The 20,911-nt window shown below is 33.8% G+C and overlaps 1 protein-coding gene across 1 annotated transcript in view; it reads right to left on the bottom strand.

The window, feature by feature from the left end:
- Positions 1-226: 226 nt before the first annotated feature.
- LOC150093940 (cell adhesion molecule Dscam1-like) overlaps positions 227-20,911 on the bottom strand; it is a 38,793-nt gene continuing 18,108 nt past the window's right edge. Inside the window, exons 2-3 of the mRNA XM_090413164.1 lie at positions 11,152-11,475; positions 227-408 (exon numbers count right to left, since the gene is read on the bottom strand). Coding sequence (XP_090269290.1) covers positions 233-408; positions 11,152-11,475 — 500 coding nt within the window. The 3' untranslated portion in view covers positions 227-232. The remainder of the gene's footprint in view (positions 409-11,151; positions 11,476-20,911) is intronic.

Below are 20,911 nucleotides of genomic sequence, written 5' to 3'. Positions count from 1 at the left end.
TATATATAAAGAAATAAATTCTCTCACATGTTTCAGCTCTAAATTTTGGAAATTGTTAACAGTATAAAAATGATATTCCGTAGTAAATCTTTAACTAAATGAAGATGAGAGAAATCAGATACTTTGTCTTAGCTTTATATAAAATATTATGAAATTGAAAAAAAAAACTACCATTGTCCAATAATTTTCTCTTCTTTATTCTTTTGTAGCCTGAAAGTGAAATAAAGGATACTTAAAACTTCTTACCTTCTTGCACTGTAGATGAAATAGTAACAACATCATCTCTTATCCAGGATGTCACAGTGACGTAGTCTTTCACGAAACTGGGAATGTGGCACGTGAGCACAGCCGTATTTCCGCGAATCACATATTCATCATAGACTTGCACCTCATAGTATTGTTTCACCACTGAAAAGAAACACACTTAACTAGCACCATAAACTGAGTATTGATTTTCACATATGTCATATTTCAGTAAACATGTTCGACATTTTAGAATTCAGCTATCCATTCAAAAAAAACTTGCTTTTTAAATGTGAGTTTTAAATTTAAAGTGTTGAAATTAGAGCGATAGCTTCCAGAATTGGGTTGATAGATTCAAGAGTCTCCATGAAGTTTGTCATGAGTTTGTTATGGAGGTTGTGCTTTAGTGACTGACATATTGCAACAGAATGAGAGATGTGCTTGGATGCATTGATATATCTAGATTTAACAAGACCCTTTGACAGATTGCCAAATGAAAGTTCGTATGAAAATCAAGAGAGATGGGACAGGATTATAGTTTGTTGAGTTGGGTAAGAAACTGTCTTATGGATATTAGCAATTTACTCGTGAGAACGATAAAACTGTTCCAGAAAAGAAGGTGATTACCAGTGTCCATGTTTAACTTACACTTTATCATGAAGATGGCAAAGACATACAAAGTCGTGAAGAGCTATTGAGGTGAAAAATCGATATTGTTCCTGAGGAGGATTTGAATAGGCTGATTGTAGGTAGATCAGCTGAAACAAATAACTCGTTGTAAAGTGACAGATTTTACAATTTTACAGAGGATAGAATGATTATAAATTCTATAGATTCGATTACAGGGAGGGAATCTGTTAAAGAAGGAAGAGAGAGAAAGAGAGGAGATAAAATGACTGGGAATTATAGTAAAAAAGCGCTATTTTGGGACCACATCACATCACATTTCATTTATCTCGCAAACCGTCAGGCGAAAACATGCAATTTAGACACGAAATTTGTATATTTTGGAGACTAATATGGAACTTTTTCAAGTCACTTCAGGTCTCCGATAAGTAGAGTGGTGGCCTCCTTACTGGACGATGACATTCATATACTACCGAACACAATCGCAGACGTTAATGTCCATGGTGGGTTGGAAAACTCACAGCAGCGTGTGGTTAGAGAGCAAGTATAATAAGCAGATCACACACACACACACACACACACACATGAAAACAAATTTTTCATATGTTTTAGTGTATGAATAATAGTATTACGATTAATTAGAATGAACAGAAAATAGTGATCCTTAAAGTTTTCCTGTAGACGTATCATTCGTCAGATGAACAAAGTTTTCATATTGTCTGAAACCTGTCAAGTAAAAACGAAATGTAGTTCTGCCATTCAGGCAAGGTAAAATTTCAAGAAAGATAAAAAAAAAGACTTTTATAAACCTTTAACTGAATACATGGACACTATACCATTCAATGTCTTAATGCTTTAAAATGTAATCGTATTTAAATTTTATGGAATTACGTGGAATGAATGTTACAAAGAAATTGTATAATGTATTTGTTTTCTTTAATTAGTAACAATCAACTCTATTTACTTTTATGTAGACAAGATTTTATACTGTTTTCTTCCAACACATGCTGGATTTTACTTCTCTATAATAGGTAATTCTATTCCAATACCAAAAAAACTTATATCAGTAGCTGAGGTTCCCTCTTCGTGTATTGTTTAAGAATAGTCCTCTGAAATTAAATAGCACAAAGTCATAACCTTAATAGAAAAGTGAGATTTTATGTTCTGCTAAATATAACCTTGTAATTGACTAACGTATTTATTTCTAGAGGAGGTGTAGGAGGAAGAAAAGAGGAGAGAGATAGAGAGAGAGAGAGAGAGTTTCATTACTTTTGTATTCGCTGACGTACAGTAGTATTTCACCTTACGTTGCAAGGTGAAATCAAGGTTTAAAACCTGGAATATCAAGAATATCAAGATATTCCAGGTCTACCTACTCACTAATGAGACCTCAATAAAGGTCGAAACCGGTCTGGGTAGTGACCTTTCCTCATAATGTAAAACAGTAATACATCTCCTAGGAGCTGCGTTTTACATTATGAGAAAATATTAAGGATAGTGACGGAACTTGCTCCACCTTTGACACGAGTTGCCATAGTGTTGTACTACCCAAGTGATGACTTACGATTGGACTCGCCGATAGTTCTTCGGCATGAAACTCTTAGATTTCGATCTCATAGTTTCGTACCCGGCTGTAAAATAATACGGGATTTATTATCCCCTTAACTTAGTACATATCATATTAACGATTTAATTAATACAGAATTTTGACCCCGTTTTGTTTTTTCAGTTCTGTTCTTTGTCGTGGTCCGAATAAGTATCAAAAATTTGGTTCAAAATGAAATCACATGCAAACTTTCTTTTATGGCGATTTGCTTTTAAATGTGAACAGTTCAGAATGCGGAAACGAGGTAAAAAGTATATAAACGAAAGTTAGTGATAATGAAAATTAAGTATATGTATTCCATGTTAAGTTAAGATAATAATAGTAATTGTTGGTTGTCAGATGCTTGGACCACAGTGATATAAATTCAAGAGAGTTCATAAGCATTTCTTCAGCACTTTTAGTCCTAAACTATTTTTAATATTCACATTTTTATTCTATCTTTCTTTATTTCTACCAACATTATCCTTACTTTCACTTCCGTTGCTTATATTCTATTCATATCTTTTTTGTTAGTATCCATGTTTCTGCTGCAAAAGTCAAAATGGGCAAAATCAACTTTTATTAATCAAAGAAAGAATGAAAGAAATAAAGAATACTAAGAAGAAGAATTTATGAAATAAAGAATACCAAGAAGAATGTATGAAATAAAATTTGTAGGGAAGAGACCAAGAGGAGAACCATTGGAAATGTTGATCGACCAAGTAAGAGAAGATCAAGAAAAAAGAAACCTGAACTAGTACATTACTCATGAAGGAAGAATTTTGGAGGATAGAAATTAATGGAAAGATTTGATTTTTCTACTTGACCGTTTTTGTTGAAACAGTGGTGCTAAAAAGAAGTGATGTAAATTATGAGATCCTTTATTTAGTTATTGTCTTCTTGAACACTACAAAAATTCTTCTTTTGTCTCAAGTAGTTCAATTCATTTTTAATTGCATAATATTTTTGTTCATTTAAATATTTTAAGTTTAAACAGTGAACTAATTAGTGAAGTGACACGTTAATACGTAAATGAATATTAAGGGAAAAAAAGATAAAAAAAAAAGTATTTTTGTTTCTTTTTTGTAGCACGCGATTTGGAAGTGATCCAAATAATTTTTATTTAAAAAATTAACTACTAATTAACAGTTTTTGCTTGCTAACTTCTTAGGATTGATCGAAGCTTTGAAAAGTTGTTTGAAACTCAAAGATGTGTTTAGTTTTTAAAACAAACTATTCTCGTATGATTTATATTTATCTTTTTTTTTTTTTTAGTTACGTAAAAAGCACTGAAGTGATATATTCATTTCTTTTTTTTCTTCATTTTGAATAGCCAAAATGTAAAAACGTGATGCAAAGTAATATGTCAGAATCCATTTATTGCGGAGTGCTTGTGTATATCAGAGTAATGCTACAGATAATGCTTGGTTTTGAGCCAACTTTCTCTAAGGCCCATTTCAACTCACTCGCATTAAAGTACTCCATATAAGAGGGCGAAGAAGAAGAAGAAGCAGAGCAAAGTTGCCCACGTTCCATCTTCCATATTTAAATTAGACGTATTAGCATAGAATGAGGCTGTCGTCTGGAGAAGTCATCTTTCAAAAAAAAAAGTCTTACATTTCTGTAGATTCATCCTTAAGCAGCAGGAGAGTTTGTAAACGAAACGAAAATTATTTGCGCCCAACAGTGATTTTCGTCACAGCGTTGACTGTCGAAAATATCCCGCACTGCATCATATGAGTTGATACGGTTGAAGAAATAGATTGCTTCTAAACACTCATTTCGTAGTAGGAGGTGATTAAACATCTTGCAGACAAACCGATTCACTGTTGATGTATATCTCTCAACGAAACCAACTTAATGCATCCCTTCCCCCACTCTTCCTCATTCTCCTCATTCTCCTCCTCCTCTTCCCCCCCCTCCCGAAAACAAGCCAATATTTCTTAGCTCCTTCAGAAAAGGCAAAGAAATCCGAGCGGCCTAGAAAATACCGCATCTGTACGAGTGCGCAGCTGGGCTGGGTTACACCCGCTTCGGCATGCATGACTAGTGCGGGTCATCAATTTGTTGGTGTGGTGTCGCGTAAGGCTTCTTTGACTGACTCTGCCCTAGAGTAGGTACTCCCCGCGGCTCCTCATCAGCTAGAAAGACAAGTAAATAAGGACGGCCGACAAATAAGCCCACTCAGTAACCAAAGCAGTGTTAAGAGAGGGCCAGATTTGTTGGCCGTCGATTGCTGAACTGAACATCTAGAACCCGACAGCAGCGGCTCAAGACACTAGCAAATCGATCACTACGTATGGAGAAGAGTGAAAAAAAAAACTTTTTTTTCCCACCTCCGAGTTACTTTAGTGAGTAATCTGAAACAAGAAAATGCTGCGCGATTTCTTAGCTCCAGTCACGTTCCGAAGGTTTCGTCAAGGAATGGGAAGAGATTTTCGTTTCCTTCGACAGTTTTGGAAAACGACATTACCGAATGGCTGTTTATCTAAAAAATAATAATAAATAGAAACTTGTAGGAAGCTACAGGAATACAATGCTAGCCGCCTACCTCTTGCTTGTGTAGCATTTTTGGTGCTATTTAAAAATTAAGAAACAGTAAAACAAGTTACTACAAAGAAAGTTTTATTTTTAGCTCATTTTTTCAATGGCTGAGACGATGTACATTTCGTTGTTGACTGCTTTAGTTTATACTACGATAGACTCGAGTTCCTTTTTTTTATAAATTCATAAAAATACGAAATATTCTAACCGCAATAAACTGAATTTTCATGTTTCTGAATTAGATGCCCATTCTCACTAATTCCTCATTACGCTTTTCTTTATTATTTCTATTAGCATTCATGTGTTCTGTTTTTCACAGAATATTCCCTATCTTTTAAATATTATACACTAAAAATTAATATAATCACTTTATTATAATATTATTCAGACTTTTTAATATCAGACCTAAATAACAGTTGCTAAATTATTATATTTTTGAATAAGTAAAAAAAAAAGGCAATATGAAAAATGGGAGCTATGACAAAAATCTTAATGCATCTACTCCATTTTTTGAAAGAATAGGAGAAGCTTCATCTAATTTCTTTTGTTATTTCGTTTTAATATCAGAAATGTTGAGCTTTAATGGATTTAATATTGGAGCGCCTAAGCACTCATCTTCCTTCTGCCTTCTTATATCAGTTATAATATTAACATTTCATTTTTGTCGTAAATGCAATAGCACGATTTCTCTTAGTTTATTGGTTTAATTGTTTGTTTTTCCCAGCACCTTTTTTGTGCATTGACTGATTATAATCAGTCAGTGCTAAAAGTCAGAACATATATTCTCTTTAATATTATTAAAGAGAATATATGTTCTGACTTTTGCCATATAATTTTACCGAGTGTGATGATAACTGGAAGTATCTGTTTAGCCATCTTTCTTAAGTGTAAACTGGATGGAGTTAGCATCTGCTTTTCCAGTTTTGCACTATGAACAGTGGGTTCTACATTTTTCTTATGAACTCTGTGTTAAAATAAGAGAAAAAAAATATTGTGTTATAGCATTTGTATTTATTATACCAAGTTTAAATCGTTAAATTTTAAAACAATTATTATATAATGTCTTTTTATCGTTTATATACTACAATAATCATCAAGTTTGATAGTTTGTATAAAGCTGATATCAGAATTTTAATTTACAAATGCATGTTATATACTGAAAATAGAGTTGAAACCATCAATATATCAACCACTTTGTTAGTTGCAACTTCAGCCTAGTATTTTATGCTGTTTTAACATATTCATTTAATTTCGTATTTCTGCTCCAGTTGAACGCGAAACGTGGTACAAAAGTAGAATTGTCAACATGCCTGCAGCGTGATTAACACGGCCAAAAATTTCAACACGAGTTTATTCCAATCAGCATGTAATAATGATGGCTAATATTTTCATTTAACAAGGCTTTGCTGCATGCGGATTACTGGATTAATTTCAAGCCACGAAGAATACAGTAATAGGTGCCCAGAGCAGGAAAACGAAATTGTGACGTAATACACTACAGCCGTTGCTAGGGTGACCAAATCACTTACAGTCATTAGCGAAAGGGGAACACACAAATTCGAAGCTGTTCATGCAAACTCACCAAGAGATATTATGTCAGCAAATAGAATATTACCAGGCATCGATAATGGTAGCAGTCACAGTAATTATACTTTCCTAAACAATTGTGTTTCTAATAATGTGATAAGAAGTTTTTTTTTGTTATATAAAGTATTTCCATATATTATGGTCTATAATGAACCTTTTTTTTAAATGCATTTGCAGATCAACACGTATTTTGCGGCTTTTATATCATCTAATGAAAATAGGAGATACAATTGAAATGTCCGCCTTCCTGCTCGCCCAAAACAGGGGCATAAAAAGTAGTTAAAAGTATCACTATAATGATACTATAGTAATACTACAGCTTGTTGCTATAATGATATAGTAACAAGCTGGCATGAATTACTATAATAATTCTGCACCCATCATAATTCGCGTTGACTTGTTTAGTAAAAAACAGGATATATAAAGAGTTATTGTCTTATATGCTGATTATAACTGTGTTTTACAAAAAAATGTGAAAGGAAGAACAAACCAACTGGAATAAGGAATAGCAAAGCTATATTCGCATGATATCGTTGATTCATTTGTTCATTATCATCAGTCAGATGCGATGATAAAGTCGAAGCTATTTGCCATTTATTTTCTTTCTCTTTTTCTTTTTTTAATAGCTTGCTACAGTAGTTGTGCAAGACGCGCTTTCCTCTCTTTCTCTCTCTCTCTCTCTCTCTCTCTCTCTTCCTCTCTCTCTCTCTCGGTTTGTCATTTTTTCTTCACTAAAAGCTCTGGTGATGGAAACTTTCCAACTCTAGTGTGCTTTGTTATGGCAAATGAGAATAGAAGTTTGGCCTGACGTTCATGAGAATGATGAGTTTTTTTTTTTTTTTTTAAAAAAAACTAAAAGCCAGTCGGTTAGCAAAATGCAAAAACTGCTAAATGCATAACGAGAAATAGTCAGAATGCAATAGCCCGTCTCATACAGACCAAAGTAATGCGGAGAAGCTTTGTACTCTTTTGCTGATGTAAGAAGAATAAAAAAAAACTGCAAATGTGTCTTTTGGTAAACGTCCTACATCAGACTGCACTGGGAAGATTGATGGAAGATGGTAGCGATGTTGGAGGAGAGGAGGAGGAGAAGGAGAAAAAAAGAACCGGATGCATTCTAAGCAGATATTTTAATGCATTAATTGACTGATATTTGTTTCTTTCTTAGTGTAGGGCAGTCTAAAGATGTTAGGAGTAAACTGTTATATTTTTGTTTAAGTATTCTCGAAGGAAGTCCGTAGCCGAATGTTCGGTTAAATTTTCAGTTTTTATATGCATAAAGAACAGAAATATAAATAGTTTCATATACTTAGGAGAGTTAATAAAGCATTCATAGCTGATGTTGTACTAATTTTTAATTTCCTATATAGATCTCTTCAACAGCAAATTCACGTTTTATTTATTATCCTGTGCATTTTACTCATTTAATTCTTTGCTTCATTTATTTATCTATTCACATTGTTTACAAAGTGTAATAACTTTTCTGGTTGGTTCATTTCACATATTTCAACTTTAAATTTTCTATTTTTTGAACGTTTTTCATTCATTCATTTCAACTGTTTCAACTTTTTTCATTTGCAAAGGCACAAAATGCAGTTTTTTGAGACTGAAAAATTCGATAAAAGATAAACATGAAACCCTTGCATAATCGGCAATATTTACAATTCTGTACCATATAAAGACGTAAGAGTAGAGAATATCCCTAAAATTTGATATATATTAAAATAAATTTCGATGTTTGATCGATTTATTGTTTGATGTTGTTCTTTCTGGAGAAGACTAATCCATTGCTGGAAGCAAAGCATGTCTTTTATTTCATGCTGGGTCAAGACATTCCCAAGAATGTTTAAGTTAAGAAAGAACTAATGAATTTGACTCATGAAACTTATGAGTTCCATAGAAGCTAAAGCTATTTTAAGTGTCATTCATTTGACTCAACCTGTCTGAGCAAGGAAGGTAACCTGCATTCAGAAGAAGAGACAACTTCAAACACTAAAAATATCGCTAATGAAAGCTTTTAATACAATTCGGTTTGTTCACTTTATTAAATAGTTAAGAAACACTGTTATAGTTAAGAAGCGGAATTAGTTTGCTTTGGTGAATGAGAAATCAAATTTTCACCTTCAACATCTATCTGTCTGAGGTGGATGATTTGGACTCACTAGGAAAAACCTAGAAAATTCACCTCATTCTTGATTGGGGTATCACCTTGGATTGCAATCAGTTATGTTTACACATAAGTTTGTATTTTGTACTCTCTGGCACTAGATGCATGCATGCTCTTTGAACATAACATTATTGATTTTAAACTATTTGGTTTATATTTATTCATATTAATTCATTATTGTTATTATTTCGTACAGTTGAATTTTACTTCTGTTCTTTTTTTTTTACGGAAGCGTATGTATTTATATGTGTGTGTGTGTGTGTGTGTGTGTTGTAAGAGTTACTGCATTTAGAGACATATTTCAGTGGACAACCTGAAAAACCTTGGTTTTTTTTCTTTGTTCAGCGAGCTTCCTTACGATCTATTCAATGTCTAGAATATTTTATAAGTCTTCATGTTTAAGGGAAACAAATTATTTTCATTATGCGAAACGTTTTTCTTTTCCTTTTTTAAATGCGTTTCATTCCATTGTCCACAGCTATTTTAAGTGCATGCAATTGCATTTAATCCATCTTGTTCAAGTAACTTATATGGTTAAATATAATAAAAGGGGGAAAAAAATTCGTCTCGTTTTCCAAACCTATTTTCAAATTAAGGCAAAGTGGAAAACCGAATTGGCAAAATCTCAACTAAGGAATATTTTACTCGTTTCCTGTAGATGTGACATCTAGAAAACAGCTCTAAAATGATTAGAACATTCCCCATATACGTTTATAACATTTCTGTGCATTGCTTTTAATGCGTTTTTTTTTTCTCTTTTTGTATTTTATGTTATGTCAGTATGGTGCTGAGGTAAAATATTGTGCATGTCACGAAAATGGGAAAAACTTAAGAAACAGACAGCCCAAGCAACGAAGCGAAGGAAATTATTTGAGTAGTTTTAAGGGTGATTCTTGTTTAAGGTTTGTGGTAGTTAATAGTTCTTGGAAACACTTAGAAGACATTTACTCCCCCTTTCCCCCTCCTCTTCTTCCCCAACCATTCCCTTCTCCTTCATCTTATTTTCTTTACTTCTGAATAGTGTCTGGCATGTTTCCAACCAACAATGTAATGTTTCTTTCCAGCATTTTGACTAAAACATGCTGAAGTACGAAATAGCGAAGGAAAGAACTACCACAAAGTGAAAAGAGCTTCTTGGCATGCGTCCAGATTCGTATTTCCTTCTGAATGTTTGATGCCAGAATGTAATACTAACAAACTGTGTATAGCACAGAAAAGATTTAAAGGCTAAAGCAAAATTTCGAGATAGATTCTTAAAGTAGATAATGTGATTTTAAAACTTTGAATTCGTTTGGAGTAGTTTACTTACTATTAGGCACCAAAAAGGACAATTTATTTCACGGCTTTTACTAAAGCTAAAATTTACCAAGTTTGGTTCTTATTTTAGCTTTTGTGTTTTTCATTTGCTTTCCATGAAAACAAGCGGTCAGCTGACAGTTAATGAAATAGATTCATTTCATTAATATTTCTTTAATTCATATAAAATTATTGTAGAATATTCTCATGTAACAGTATTTTATATCATTATTGGAACATGGTTTCAATAAAGAATTCATATTTACTTAAAATTCTGTTACCATTGCAGAAAACCTTAATACAAAGTATCGTACTACGATAACAATGCTTTGTATCATTCTATGCAATTAAAAAAAAGTTGCATCCAGAATACAGGTCATATATTTATATTCTTTATTATTATTCTTAATAATAAATATTACTGTTCGCCTTCTCTCAGGAGACTTAAGTCTGTCTAGGATGGAAGCGGCATATATTAAAGAATTACCTAAATTCTTATACATACATACATACATATATTTATTTATTTACTTTTAACCACTACCAGATGTGTTCAAATTCGATTTTATGTTTATGACGGAGAGAAATTAATACCAAAGCCTTAGTCTGAGACGGGTTAACTCAGTGAGCTATAATTGTACAAAATTTAGATATGTTAGTGGGTTTTTTGTTCTTTCTCTCTCTCTTTCTCTGATAAATTCTGCTTAACTTCGCTTCGAGTTTATGGTAAATAAGTACAGGATATTTTTTCCATATTTCATCGTTAGATTTTTTGTTATTAGCTGATAAGATATTGACAAACTAATAGTACAACAATGTTAATTCTAAATATTATTTTTTTCTTTTCTTCTTGAACCTATGTGCAAGGTCATGGGTAGAATAGATAGTATTTTATACTGAAAATATGTTTAATACCCAATTTTATTGCAGATTATGAGAAATATTCAATTACTCGAATATGCCCATATCCGAGTAATTGATCTCAAACTTTTGTTAAGGATGAAGCACATTATCTTGTCAAAAGTTCAAAATCGTGTTTTAAAAAAAACTATTAAACAGAATATTAAATACGTAAATTTTAAGAGCAATAAAAGGTAATTACCTCCTCTAATGTGGACGTCCCTACTGAGAATAGTTCCAACAACGTTGGTAGCTTCGCATCGATAAACATCCGCGTGCACATCCTGGCGATAGTGTTCTGGTCGGAAAGGCCACAAGACTAATGTCCCATTCGGCAAGGTTTGTCTTAAACCCGGCACGTTTTCGGCAAGGCTTCCATCTCGTAACCGCCATGAGACCCTTGGGGAAGGGTTTCCGTAACCCAGACAATTCACTGACGCTCCGGTTGTATTGAGGAAGTCCACGTGACTAGGTGGCTCCGAAATAAACACTGGGCCCATGCGCTTCTCAATGGCGCCGTCAAATCCTGTTCGAGAAAATTAACACAAAATAGAAAACAGATTATTCTATGTACCATAATTAAAACGAAAATAAATTTAATGCATTTAGATTTATGTTGACGTGTGTATATGAAGGAGGTTCCCTTAAATATAATTTGAGTCTCCAGGGTGTTATCTTCTAATTATTCAGTCTTAGCGAGAAGGCTGAAAAAACATGGATACTATTCCAATTATATCTCATTGCACAAAATATTAAAAATATGAAAATTTAAACATGTATTTCATACGCTTGGGTATTTTCCTGTTGAATTTTAGGTGAAAAATAGTTTACACTATCAGTTACTCTATCGATTTAGTTAAAAATGGATCTCGGCTCTTATACATAATTAAAGCTGGATTTGTGCTCCAGTGGTTGACAGGTATCGTAGGTCGGTAGTGATCTGGCGATTAGACCCATCTAGTTAAATTAAAGGGATCTAATCACATAAAGAAATTATTTCGTCGAATAACACAAGCAGGGATCAGAAAATATATATTCAAAGAATTTTCGTCAAGTTTTTACTTGGCTTTTGTTTCAGTTCACAATAATTTTGGTTTTAGTTTTAGTTCACTATTTTAGTTAAGTGCCTACTTGCTTTAACTGTCTCTACAATATTTATTAATAGTATTGTGCGTAATAGTATTGTGTTTAATGGTGTAAAAATGTCGGCATTCGTAGGGTTTTATTCATTTTGTGCAGCTATAAAATTGATAAATCTCTAAGAAAGCGTTAAAAAATATGTACTCTTTCTCAGCACACATCCATGACTCAAAGACAAATTCCCACTGAGTGTAGTGTTGGTGTGGGTACTGTTAATGCGATTTTAAAGAGATTTATGGAGACAAATACCTTTTCTCCTGACAGAAAAGGAAAATGTGAGCGAAAAAGGAAAAGTATACTTACTCAAGATCGTTTACTAGTTAAGAAAATCAAATTAAATCTAAGACTGTTGGTTCCAGATCAAATAGAGACTTGGCAGCTAGTGGGATTAATGTTTCTGACATGACAGTCCTTGGAAGATTATTAGAAGCATGGCGGACTGCCCACAGAACAAAAAGAAAAAAGAAACTGTTGACGAAGGCTGTGCAGAAAAAGAGGCTCCAGTGGACAAAGGGTACTGTTGAAAAGTGGAAGGTCATATTCTCAGATGAGAGCCATTTCTTTGTCAAAGAAGAGTAAGTACCTTATGTTTGCAAATCAGCGGCCGAGAAGACTTCTCCCGCCCACGTTCAACAAGCTCCTAAACACCCAACTAAAAAGATATTTTGGGGTTATTTTACACATGACAGACCAGGATCACTTGTGCTTGTTGACGATATGATGAAAAGTGACGAATACATAATAATATTGGAGAAAAGAGTTGTTACACAGACCCAGAAAGACAAAGAACTCATTTCCCACTGGATCTCACTCCATGCCACACTTCAAAAAAACTGAAAGAGTTCCTCAAAATACGCGATATCCAATTGCTTTAGTGGCGAGGTAACTCTTCTGACATTAAAGCAATAGAAAATTTGTGGGACATAGTGAAAAACAGATTTGAAAATTAAATTGTGATACAAAGGATAACTTAATACATCCATTATAAAAGTATGGTTTCGAGAGTAGTACTTTAGTAGAATCCATGCCTAAGCAAATTAATGAACTTATTAGGAACAGAGGAGCATATATAAATTTCTAGGTAAGTTGGAGTTTAAGTTTTGTACTTATTTTATTTTCTTGCGAAAGTAGAATTTTTCTTTAAAATGTGTGTTTGGCTTAATTTGTTCGCTACTATATATATATATATATATATATATATGTGTGTGCGTGCGTGTGTGTGTGTGTGTGTGTGTGTGTGTGTGTGTGTGTGTGTGTGTGTGTGTGTGTGTGTGTGTGTGTGAGAACTGTGTTTAGGAACTGCATGTTTCCATTTTTTGCGATGTTTTATGCAAAATATTATTGTTGCTATTCTTGTTTCTTATTAGTATAATTAATAATATTTAATAAGAAACAATAATATTGAAACTATTATATGGAATTAATTGACACATATACTGCAGAGATAACAGATGCTTAATTATACTAATGATACATTTTAAGAAAATTGAAAAATTGAAGTGTGCGTTTTGTATCTCTTATAACCAATCCACTGAAAAACTGCTGAATCATGTTTTTATTTTCGTAGATATTAGAATCTAAGTCTCATTTTGCGGGAGTGAAGGAAACATAGTTGTGTCATTCAGTTGCTGTTTATTATATGCTTGAGATGCATAAAAGCACAGTAGTACAAAAGAGAGAGAGAGAGAGACTTATTGTTGGCATTTTGCCAAGACTTGAAAGTCAAAAGCCTTTGACCGCAACTGTATCAATAAATAAAAGAGTAAGGGCATATACGAGAACGAAGGATATAGAACTGTTCATAGGATTAAATTCACTTATCAGGAAGGAGTAGGTATGATATCCACTAAACAAAATACCTATAAATAACACACTTGTGAGTAAGGGTATTGGTTTAGTAACGACATCAATGGATGATATCCGTACACATTTAAAACGTTTTATCTCTACCCCTGTAAATGTTACTACCTTGTAGAGCTAATTGGTGTTACAGAGAAACTACTAGGTGTTACAGAGACTTTTTATAACTTTTTAAATATTTATAACTTTAGTACAAATCAAGTGAGGAATATGAAATTTACATAACCCATTTGTAATCACAAGAATTTTACACAGTTGACTGATTTGAAACCTTTTCTTTATATATGAGATTGTCATGATTGTTAGATCGCAAATAATAATAATAAAAGTAACAAAGAAGAAGCAGTGCTCGAAAAAAAAAATATAAATCATAAATACTAGTTAAGCAATATTTTGTATGTCGTATTTTAGAAAAATTGAATCCTTTAGTAAATTATCCATGTCTCTGGTAAAAATTCTACTTTAAAAACCAAACTTCGTCTCCCCCATATTTACAAGCCACCAATAAGAAAGACCGTAGTGAGAACGGATGATGAAAGTCATTTTGTCTTACACATAAAATCATTTGCCTAAACACTAAACACCTAACACTTTTTATTCTAATAAAACTACCGAAGTCAAAAGTCATTGTTTAGGAATAAGTGACTTCTGGTCAAATCCAAATCCTGATTTTAACATAGGAACTGTAGGGAAAAAAGACATTTCTGTTTTTCCAAATATCATATCAAATGATGCAATACATGTGTTGCATAGAAATTTCGATGTTTAATTTTAATTTAGGTCATGATGTTTCACCTATTATGCAGTTAATAAACTGCATATAATAGTTTACTTGAATTTGTCATAAAACAGTAAAATTTAAATTGGATACGTTCTAGCGAAAACCCATAGATAATTCAAAATAACCAATTGACCAGACAATCAAATAACATAACTTGGTACACAAGCCTTTGCATGAAAGGATTTTTTTATTTGTCAAAAGTGACCTCGGCTGGCTATTGTTAATAAAGATTACTTAAGTATTCTTCAGCAAATACTTAAAATTTATATAATATTTTATTTTTCTGCTCTTTCATCAAACTTCTAATCTCTCAGAGAATCAATATAGTAGGATTAAATTCGATATTTTCATATTCATCATTCTGTAGGACATGTTTAGTGGTGGCATGTCATTATCAACATCTTTCATCTATTTCACTATCAGTTATTCTGCACCTACTTGGTCGATGTCTGGTGCAAGTTTTCTTCTGGTATCTTAATGGCCTTCTCATTATTGTTGTATCCACCTTACCTACCCGCGTTTGCATGTCTTCCACATCTGATTACTGACGTGTCATCACGCACTATCATTATCTAGTTCGTTCATTTTATCTGATTCTTGCGTCACGCTTTCTGTCTTCAGACATTGTATCTATATTTTTACTAGCTTCATGCATGCGCAAGTGAAACTGCGTGCGAATATATAGAGATACGAAACTGTTCTCCTTGCATTTATCTCGTAGCTCTTATCTTCACAACCACTACTTGTATTAATGGAAGAAAGTCGAAGGACAATGTAAAACAGCGTGAAACTAGACTAGAAATTAGATGTCGCATAAGACATTCTTGGCACGTAGTCCAGTCAGAATGCGATTAATTGGACTAAGAGAGCATATATCATGCGGAAGAGATCTCCTTTGTGATTTATGTTCACTGGAAAGATAACTGTTTAGCTTTCGAGAAAAAAAAAAGAAAAATATATAAAGGATGAAGTGATTTGATTTTAGATTTTTTTTTCTTATATAGGTTTATTATCTGTTTATTTTACTCACTGAATAAATACACTGCCTGACTAGAAGAGCAGAAACTCATTTATTTGCATCAAATATTGCAAAATGAATTTGTGCAGATTACGTGATAAATCTGAGATTTCGAATAGAGTTAGAATCAGTTTTTGACGTCTCAACGCAATTCACATATTTAACTTATTGAATCCTACTGGCATAGATCACTAATTGCCAACGATTCCAAGCAATGAGAGGCGAGGTATATTCGTTTGTTTCTTATTACATTTTAAAATAATTTATATGCATATTTATATTTATTTGGAGGATCCCTTTATCAACTTCTCCACTTTATCAATATATTATCAATTTTGTTTCAAATTTTATTTGAAAAAAAAGTCAGATGTATACTCTCTCTCTCTCTCTCTCTCTCTTTCTCTCATTCTCCTTCCACGAGGTACTAAAGCAGGTCCTCCAGAACCATGCTTTTTATAGTGGTGCTTCGAGCTTCGAAATTAATTTGCTGTTCTCTTCTAGATCTAACTACAAAGCTCAAACTCTAATGACCAATACTTGGAGCTGATTTCCTATCAGTGATTGATCAGAACCAATTGTCTAATGGGAATTTATTCTTGGGAGACACTTGTGACATGAAATTAAGAATTATCAACACGTTATCACAAGAATATTTTAATATATGCCAAATATTTCAGTCAGAAATTAACAGACTATCATCAGTGGCTTGATAGGAACAGCTTTTACAAGGTGGAACACAAACAATTGATCATTCAAAAGTAGAACCAGCCGCGTGATGTTACATTGCTAAGCACTAAAGAGAGGTAAATTTCATCAGAGTGATGAATAAATTATAGGTATCAATTCACAATTTCATACAACAATCTTAAGATATTAGACTAATGTAAGAATTAGGTCTCAATTAAAAAAAAACTCAGTGTGTTATCCGGATTAAGTTTTCCCATATTTTTGACGAGGATAGGCAATCATTTCGATTCAAGTTAGGGCGTTGAAGTAAGGCCTTAGCACTCTCTTTCAAAAGGCGTTAGAATTTATAGCTACATCTGTGTAGAAGGCGAGTCCTGGACCAGAGAATGTTGTGGCTTGTCTCTATCCCATGTTGCGCCAATTCAGACTTATCGGATTTGTTGTGAAGAATGTACGATTGTTGTTCTTGTATTATTTTTTCTATAAAGCTTCCGGAAATAGAAAAAATAATACAATAATAACAATCGTACATTCTTCACAACAAATCTGATAAGTCTGGATGCGTCCGGATTAGCCTGTGTAGCTCAGTGGATGTGGGGTTTGCACACTACGGCGATTGGCCGCACGAAGGAAGACTTGATTTCGAGTCTAGTCGGCGACTAGAGGAAATTTTTCTAAGCCTTTTTTCGACCGGTTCCCGACTTAGTCGATCTCTGGTAGGGGAAAGCGGTTTTTTTCACCCGGAAACTCGGGTTTTTCGTCCCGTAAACTCAAGAAAATCGACCATAGAACCCACACTATTTCAGACATTAAATATATTGTGTTAGGGTTCGGGACCACGATGGCGGCACTTGTTGAGCCATTCTCTTCACTGTGTGCCAATTAATTAGTGATAGCCTTGGGCCAGCTATCTCTGATTGGGTACCAGTAGAGATTGAACTGCCCACTCAGTCTCCAAAAGTTAGATAGGACTGAACGGCCGCGCCTACTCTCTATACGGGAATAAAAAGGCGTTAGCGTATTTTTTTGTTTTTTAGAGCGTCCGGTTTGTCCAAAGCACAACACATTGCAGTTACACGGAACTTGATATACACTAAGCAGAGACATAGTTTAGCGTTTATCTTTAGAAGAGGGGGAAGTGGCTGGATATTTTATTAATAGGGATATAAGTGGCTGTTAAATCACATTTCTTCAGAATTCTTGAAATTGGTTCTGAAATTCCGGAAATATATGGAATTGGAACTCGACGTATTGATTCTTTGTTGTTCTGGATTGGATTGTAGAAATCGAACAGATGTTGTGTAGTCTTTTCGGAGAAGCCATTTAATTTCATGTAATGTTTGATAGTGGAAAGTCCTTTCTGTAATTCGTGGGGAGTTGAGCAATTAGTTCCAGCTCGTCGAATTAAACATTTCATGATTCCTGTTTTTTGATAAGGATGATGAGCAGATTGTTTGAGAATGTATCGTCCAGTAAAAGTGGGTTTTCTGTAAACTGTTGTTGTCAGAATACTTGATGGTGAGCGGATGAGAAGGACGTCTAAAAAGAATAACTTGTTGTCTTTTTCAATCTCCATGGTAAACTTGATACGAGATTGTAACGAATTGATTTTGGCTAAAAAGGAAGGTAAGGAATCTCTGTTGTGAGGCCACACTGAAAAAATGTCGTCTATATATATCTATCCCAAAAGGAAGGTTAAGGGTATATAGATGAAAAAATGATGTCTTCTAGATGCTCCAAATAAAAGTTGGCTAGAGCAGGTGAGAGTGGACTTCCCATGGCCATTCCTTCTACTTGGGTGTAGAATTTGTTTTGACACAAGAAATATCCAGAGTGCATCACGAAATAGAATTAATTGAAGTATCAGTCCATAGTTCGAAGGACCTCACAAAAGAAGTCCGCTATCTAATCAGTGGGCACTAAGACCTATTCGATCATTCTTTATCCACAAGGGATCCTCCACTTCTGGACGTTTGCTCGTAAAAACGTAATCTATTTCTTTTGACATTACCGAGGCATAGAGACATTTCTAGGAAGCCTTACATCCTACAGTCATTTTGCCTTTTTTATTTGGATGGTTAGGTTTCTCCCTTTCCAGTGACCAGGAATCATGATGGACATTCTGTTTTCAGATTTTCTTACACGGAAGTGTTTCAGGACTCGGTCTTCCATTGCTAACCCTCTTATTAAGGTATATCTAATCTTTTATGACTGACCTCATTTGCTATTCTCCCAACCTTAAATTCAAAGTTCCATGCCATTGGTCATACTTAAAGTAATCTGGTCAACATCAAACCAAACATTACTCCTTGTTTCTAGAAAAACAAAATCTCTCTCTTTTTCTTCCCTTTACCATATCCCATATTTCTGCTTGGGTCAACTTTTACTTCCAGCCTTTTCTGCCACAGCATTAGGTGCACCTTCCTTTGTCCTTAGAGAAACTGTATATAAGGTTTCTCTTTTTGTGATGGATAAGATTTATCCATCACAGAAAATAATTTTATGTTTTTTTATCACATTTCAGGTATGATTGTGCTACTATGATATAGAAAATCGAATTTAAACGGAACTGTTTGACTCTAATTCATCTAATAGACTTCTGTGAATAATAGTTCAAAGTTAACGTATGACTGATATTTATTTTATTTTGATATTATTACAATAAGAGTAGAAGAGTCAAATTATCATGTATAAGTCTGTTCTTGAAGTAATCGCAAATAAATGATGGGAAAAAAACTATTTATCGTTGCTGATGTTATAATTACCTATTCATGAACATTATGATTCTACTATCTCTCAACTAAAAAAAAAATGAATGTACCTGTATTCCGCAGTAGAGATATCCTTCCAGCTCATAATTATGTTTTAATAAAAAAAAAGAAAGAAAAAGAAAAAAGAAAATACCTCAAACAATTCTAATTTATTTGTTCAAGAAATCCGTCTTTATAATTCATCTTTTATGAAATTTATAAAAACTGAAAACAAAATTAAATATCAACCACCTTGTTGTTAAACTTTTACCAATTTCTGCCATCTTCTCTGAACTAAAGACCCCGATCTCTGTAGCGAATTTTAATTCTTTATGGTATTTAGTTTTAGTGTAGGTAGAGGACACTTTATTCCATACTAAAATTGTTGCTCCTCTTATTTATTGCTGTTTTATGTTCTGTTATAGCAAGTCCATAATGTTCCATTTTATCAAAACGAGTGCGATATTCAAAACAGCACATTAAGGAGGATAATTTTTTCGTATAAGTGAGTGTAAGATGTTAGGCAGCCCATTAAAAGCCCTTAATGTGTCCCACGAATTGTCTAATGCTCGTAGCCCAAGTAATATGGTAAAAGCGAATCTTCTCATAAACTTCGGTAATTGCTAGCATAAACAAAGAAAGGGGAGTGAAAAGCAAGCCCATCTGAATGGTTCACTGAGAGGAGAATTCTTTTGTGGTTTGTGTCGTGTAAAATACGTCTCAGATACAATATTTCGAGGTAGTGATGTCGTGCGGAAAGCGCTTTAAGTATTGTGCAAAGCAAGGAAGAGGGTAGCCGCTGCACTCATTGGTTTTTGAACGCAAATGCTTTTAAACAGGGATTGCAAAGTTTAATGCCGCTTGAGAACTTCGTAGACACATGGGAGTCCAATACGCTTTTGTATTAAACAAAGAATTTTAATGTCTTTTAATTTATTGAGATATTCGTGCTTAGTTGTTACAAATGGCTGAGAAAAGAAACGAGCGAGTTTGTAAGAGTTTCTTTTCATCCAGCGTTCCCTTCTCTACATTAAGTGAAAGTCATAAATCGGTGGTGAAGTTTTTCAATAAACAAGGCCACACTATAAGTCTCTTCATATTATTTTGAAGCTAAAGAAAAGTAAAGTAGTAGTGTGACTTAACAACACTCAAATTGCACTGTTCATATGTACGAGATGTTTTCTTAGGTTTAAGCGCAGCTATGGTTTGGGTTAGTGGTCACTCTTCTTGAAGATTAGACACAAGCATAGCATAAGCAGTCTATAGTCAGAGGGGAGAAGGCAGGGGAGCTTTCCTAACCCGAAGCGGTGGTGTAACAGAGCAGAGAAAGCACATTATTGCAGATCGAAGTGCTAAAGCAGATGTGCGACTTGAACGATTACGTCTGTTCGATATCCTCTAGTGGAAACTAATGGGAATACTGGCCTCGAGCCACTCCGATAGCCATCCTATCACTATTGTTGTCGTGGTGATCTCGTTTCTCCATTAGAACGTGACCTTTGTTTCCCCTCTTCCTCAAGAAGCTCTTAACTTAGCTGGAGAAATAGGTCGATGATGCTTGTGCGTGTGAGGTTTGCACAATAATATTCTGTTGTTCTGTACTTTTAGTTTTTCCCCTTTTTTCATTTCTTACGCAATATATGTACATACACTTAATTCACTTCATTATAGTATTGTATTCTTTTAAATAAATTATTTATTCCGTTGACGATTTTATTAATAATAT

The sequence above is a fragment of the Typopeltis vanoorti genome, chromosome 23 (genome assembly GCF_054136105.1).
Source record: "Typopeltis vanoorti isolate ZY-2024b chromosome 23, IOZ_Tvanoo_1.0, whole genome shotgun sequence".
In the NCBI taxonomy this organism is placed as follows: domain Eukaryota; kingdom Metazoa; phylum Arthropoda; class Arachnida; order Uropygi; family Thelyphonidae; genus Typopeltis; species Typopeltis vanoorti.
This window is presented reverse-complemented; position numbering and strand designations above follow the sequence as displayed.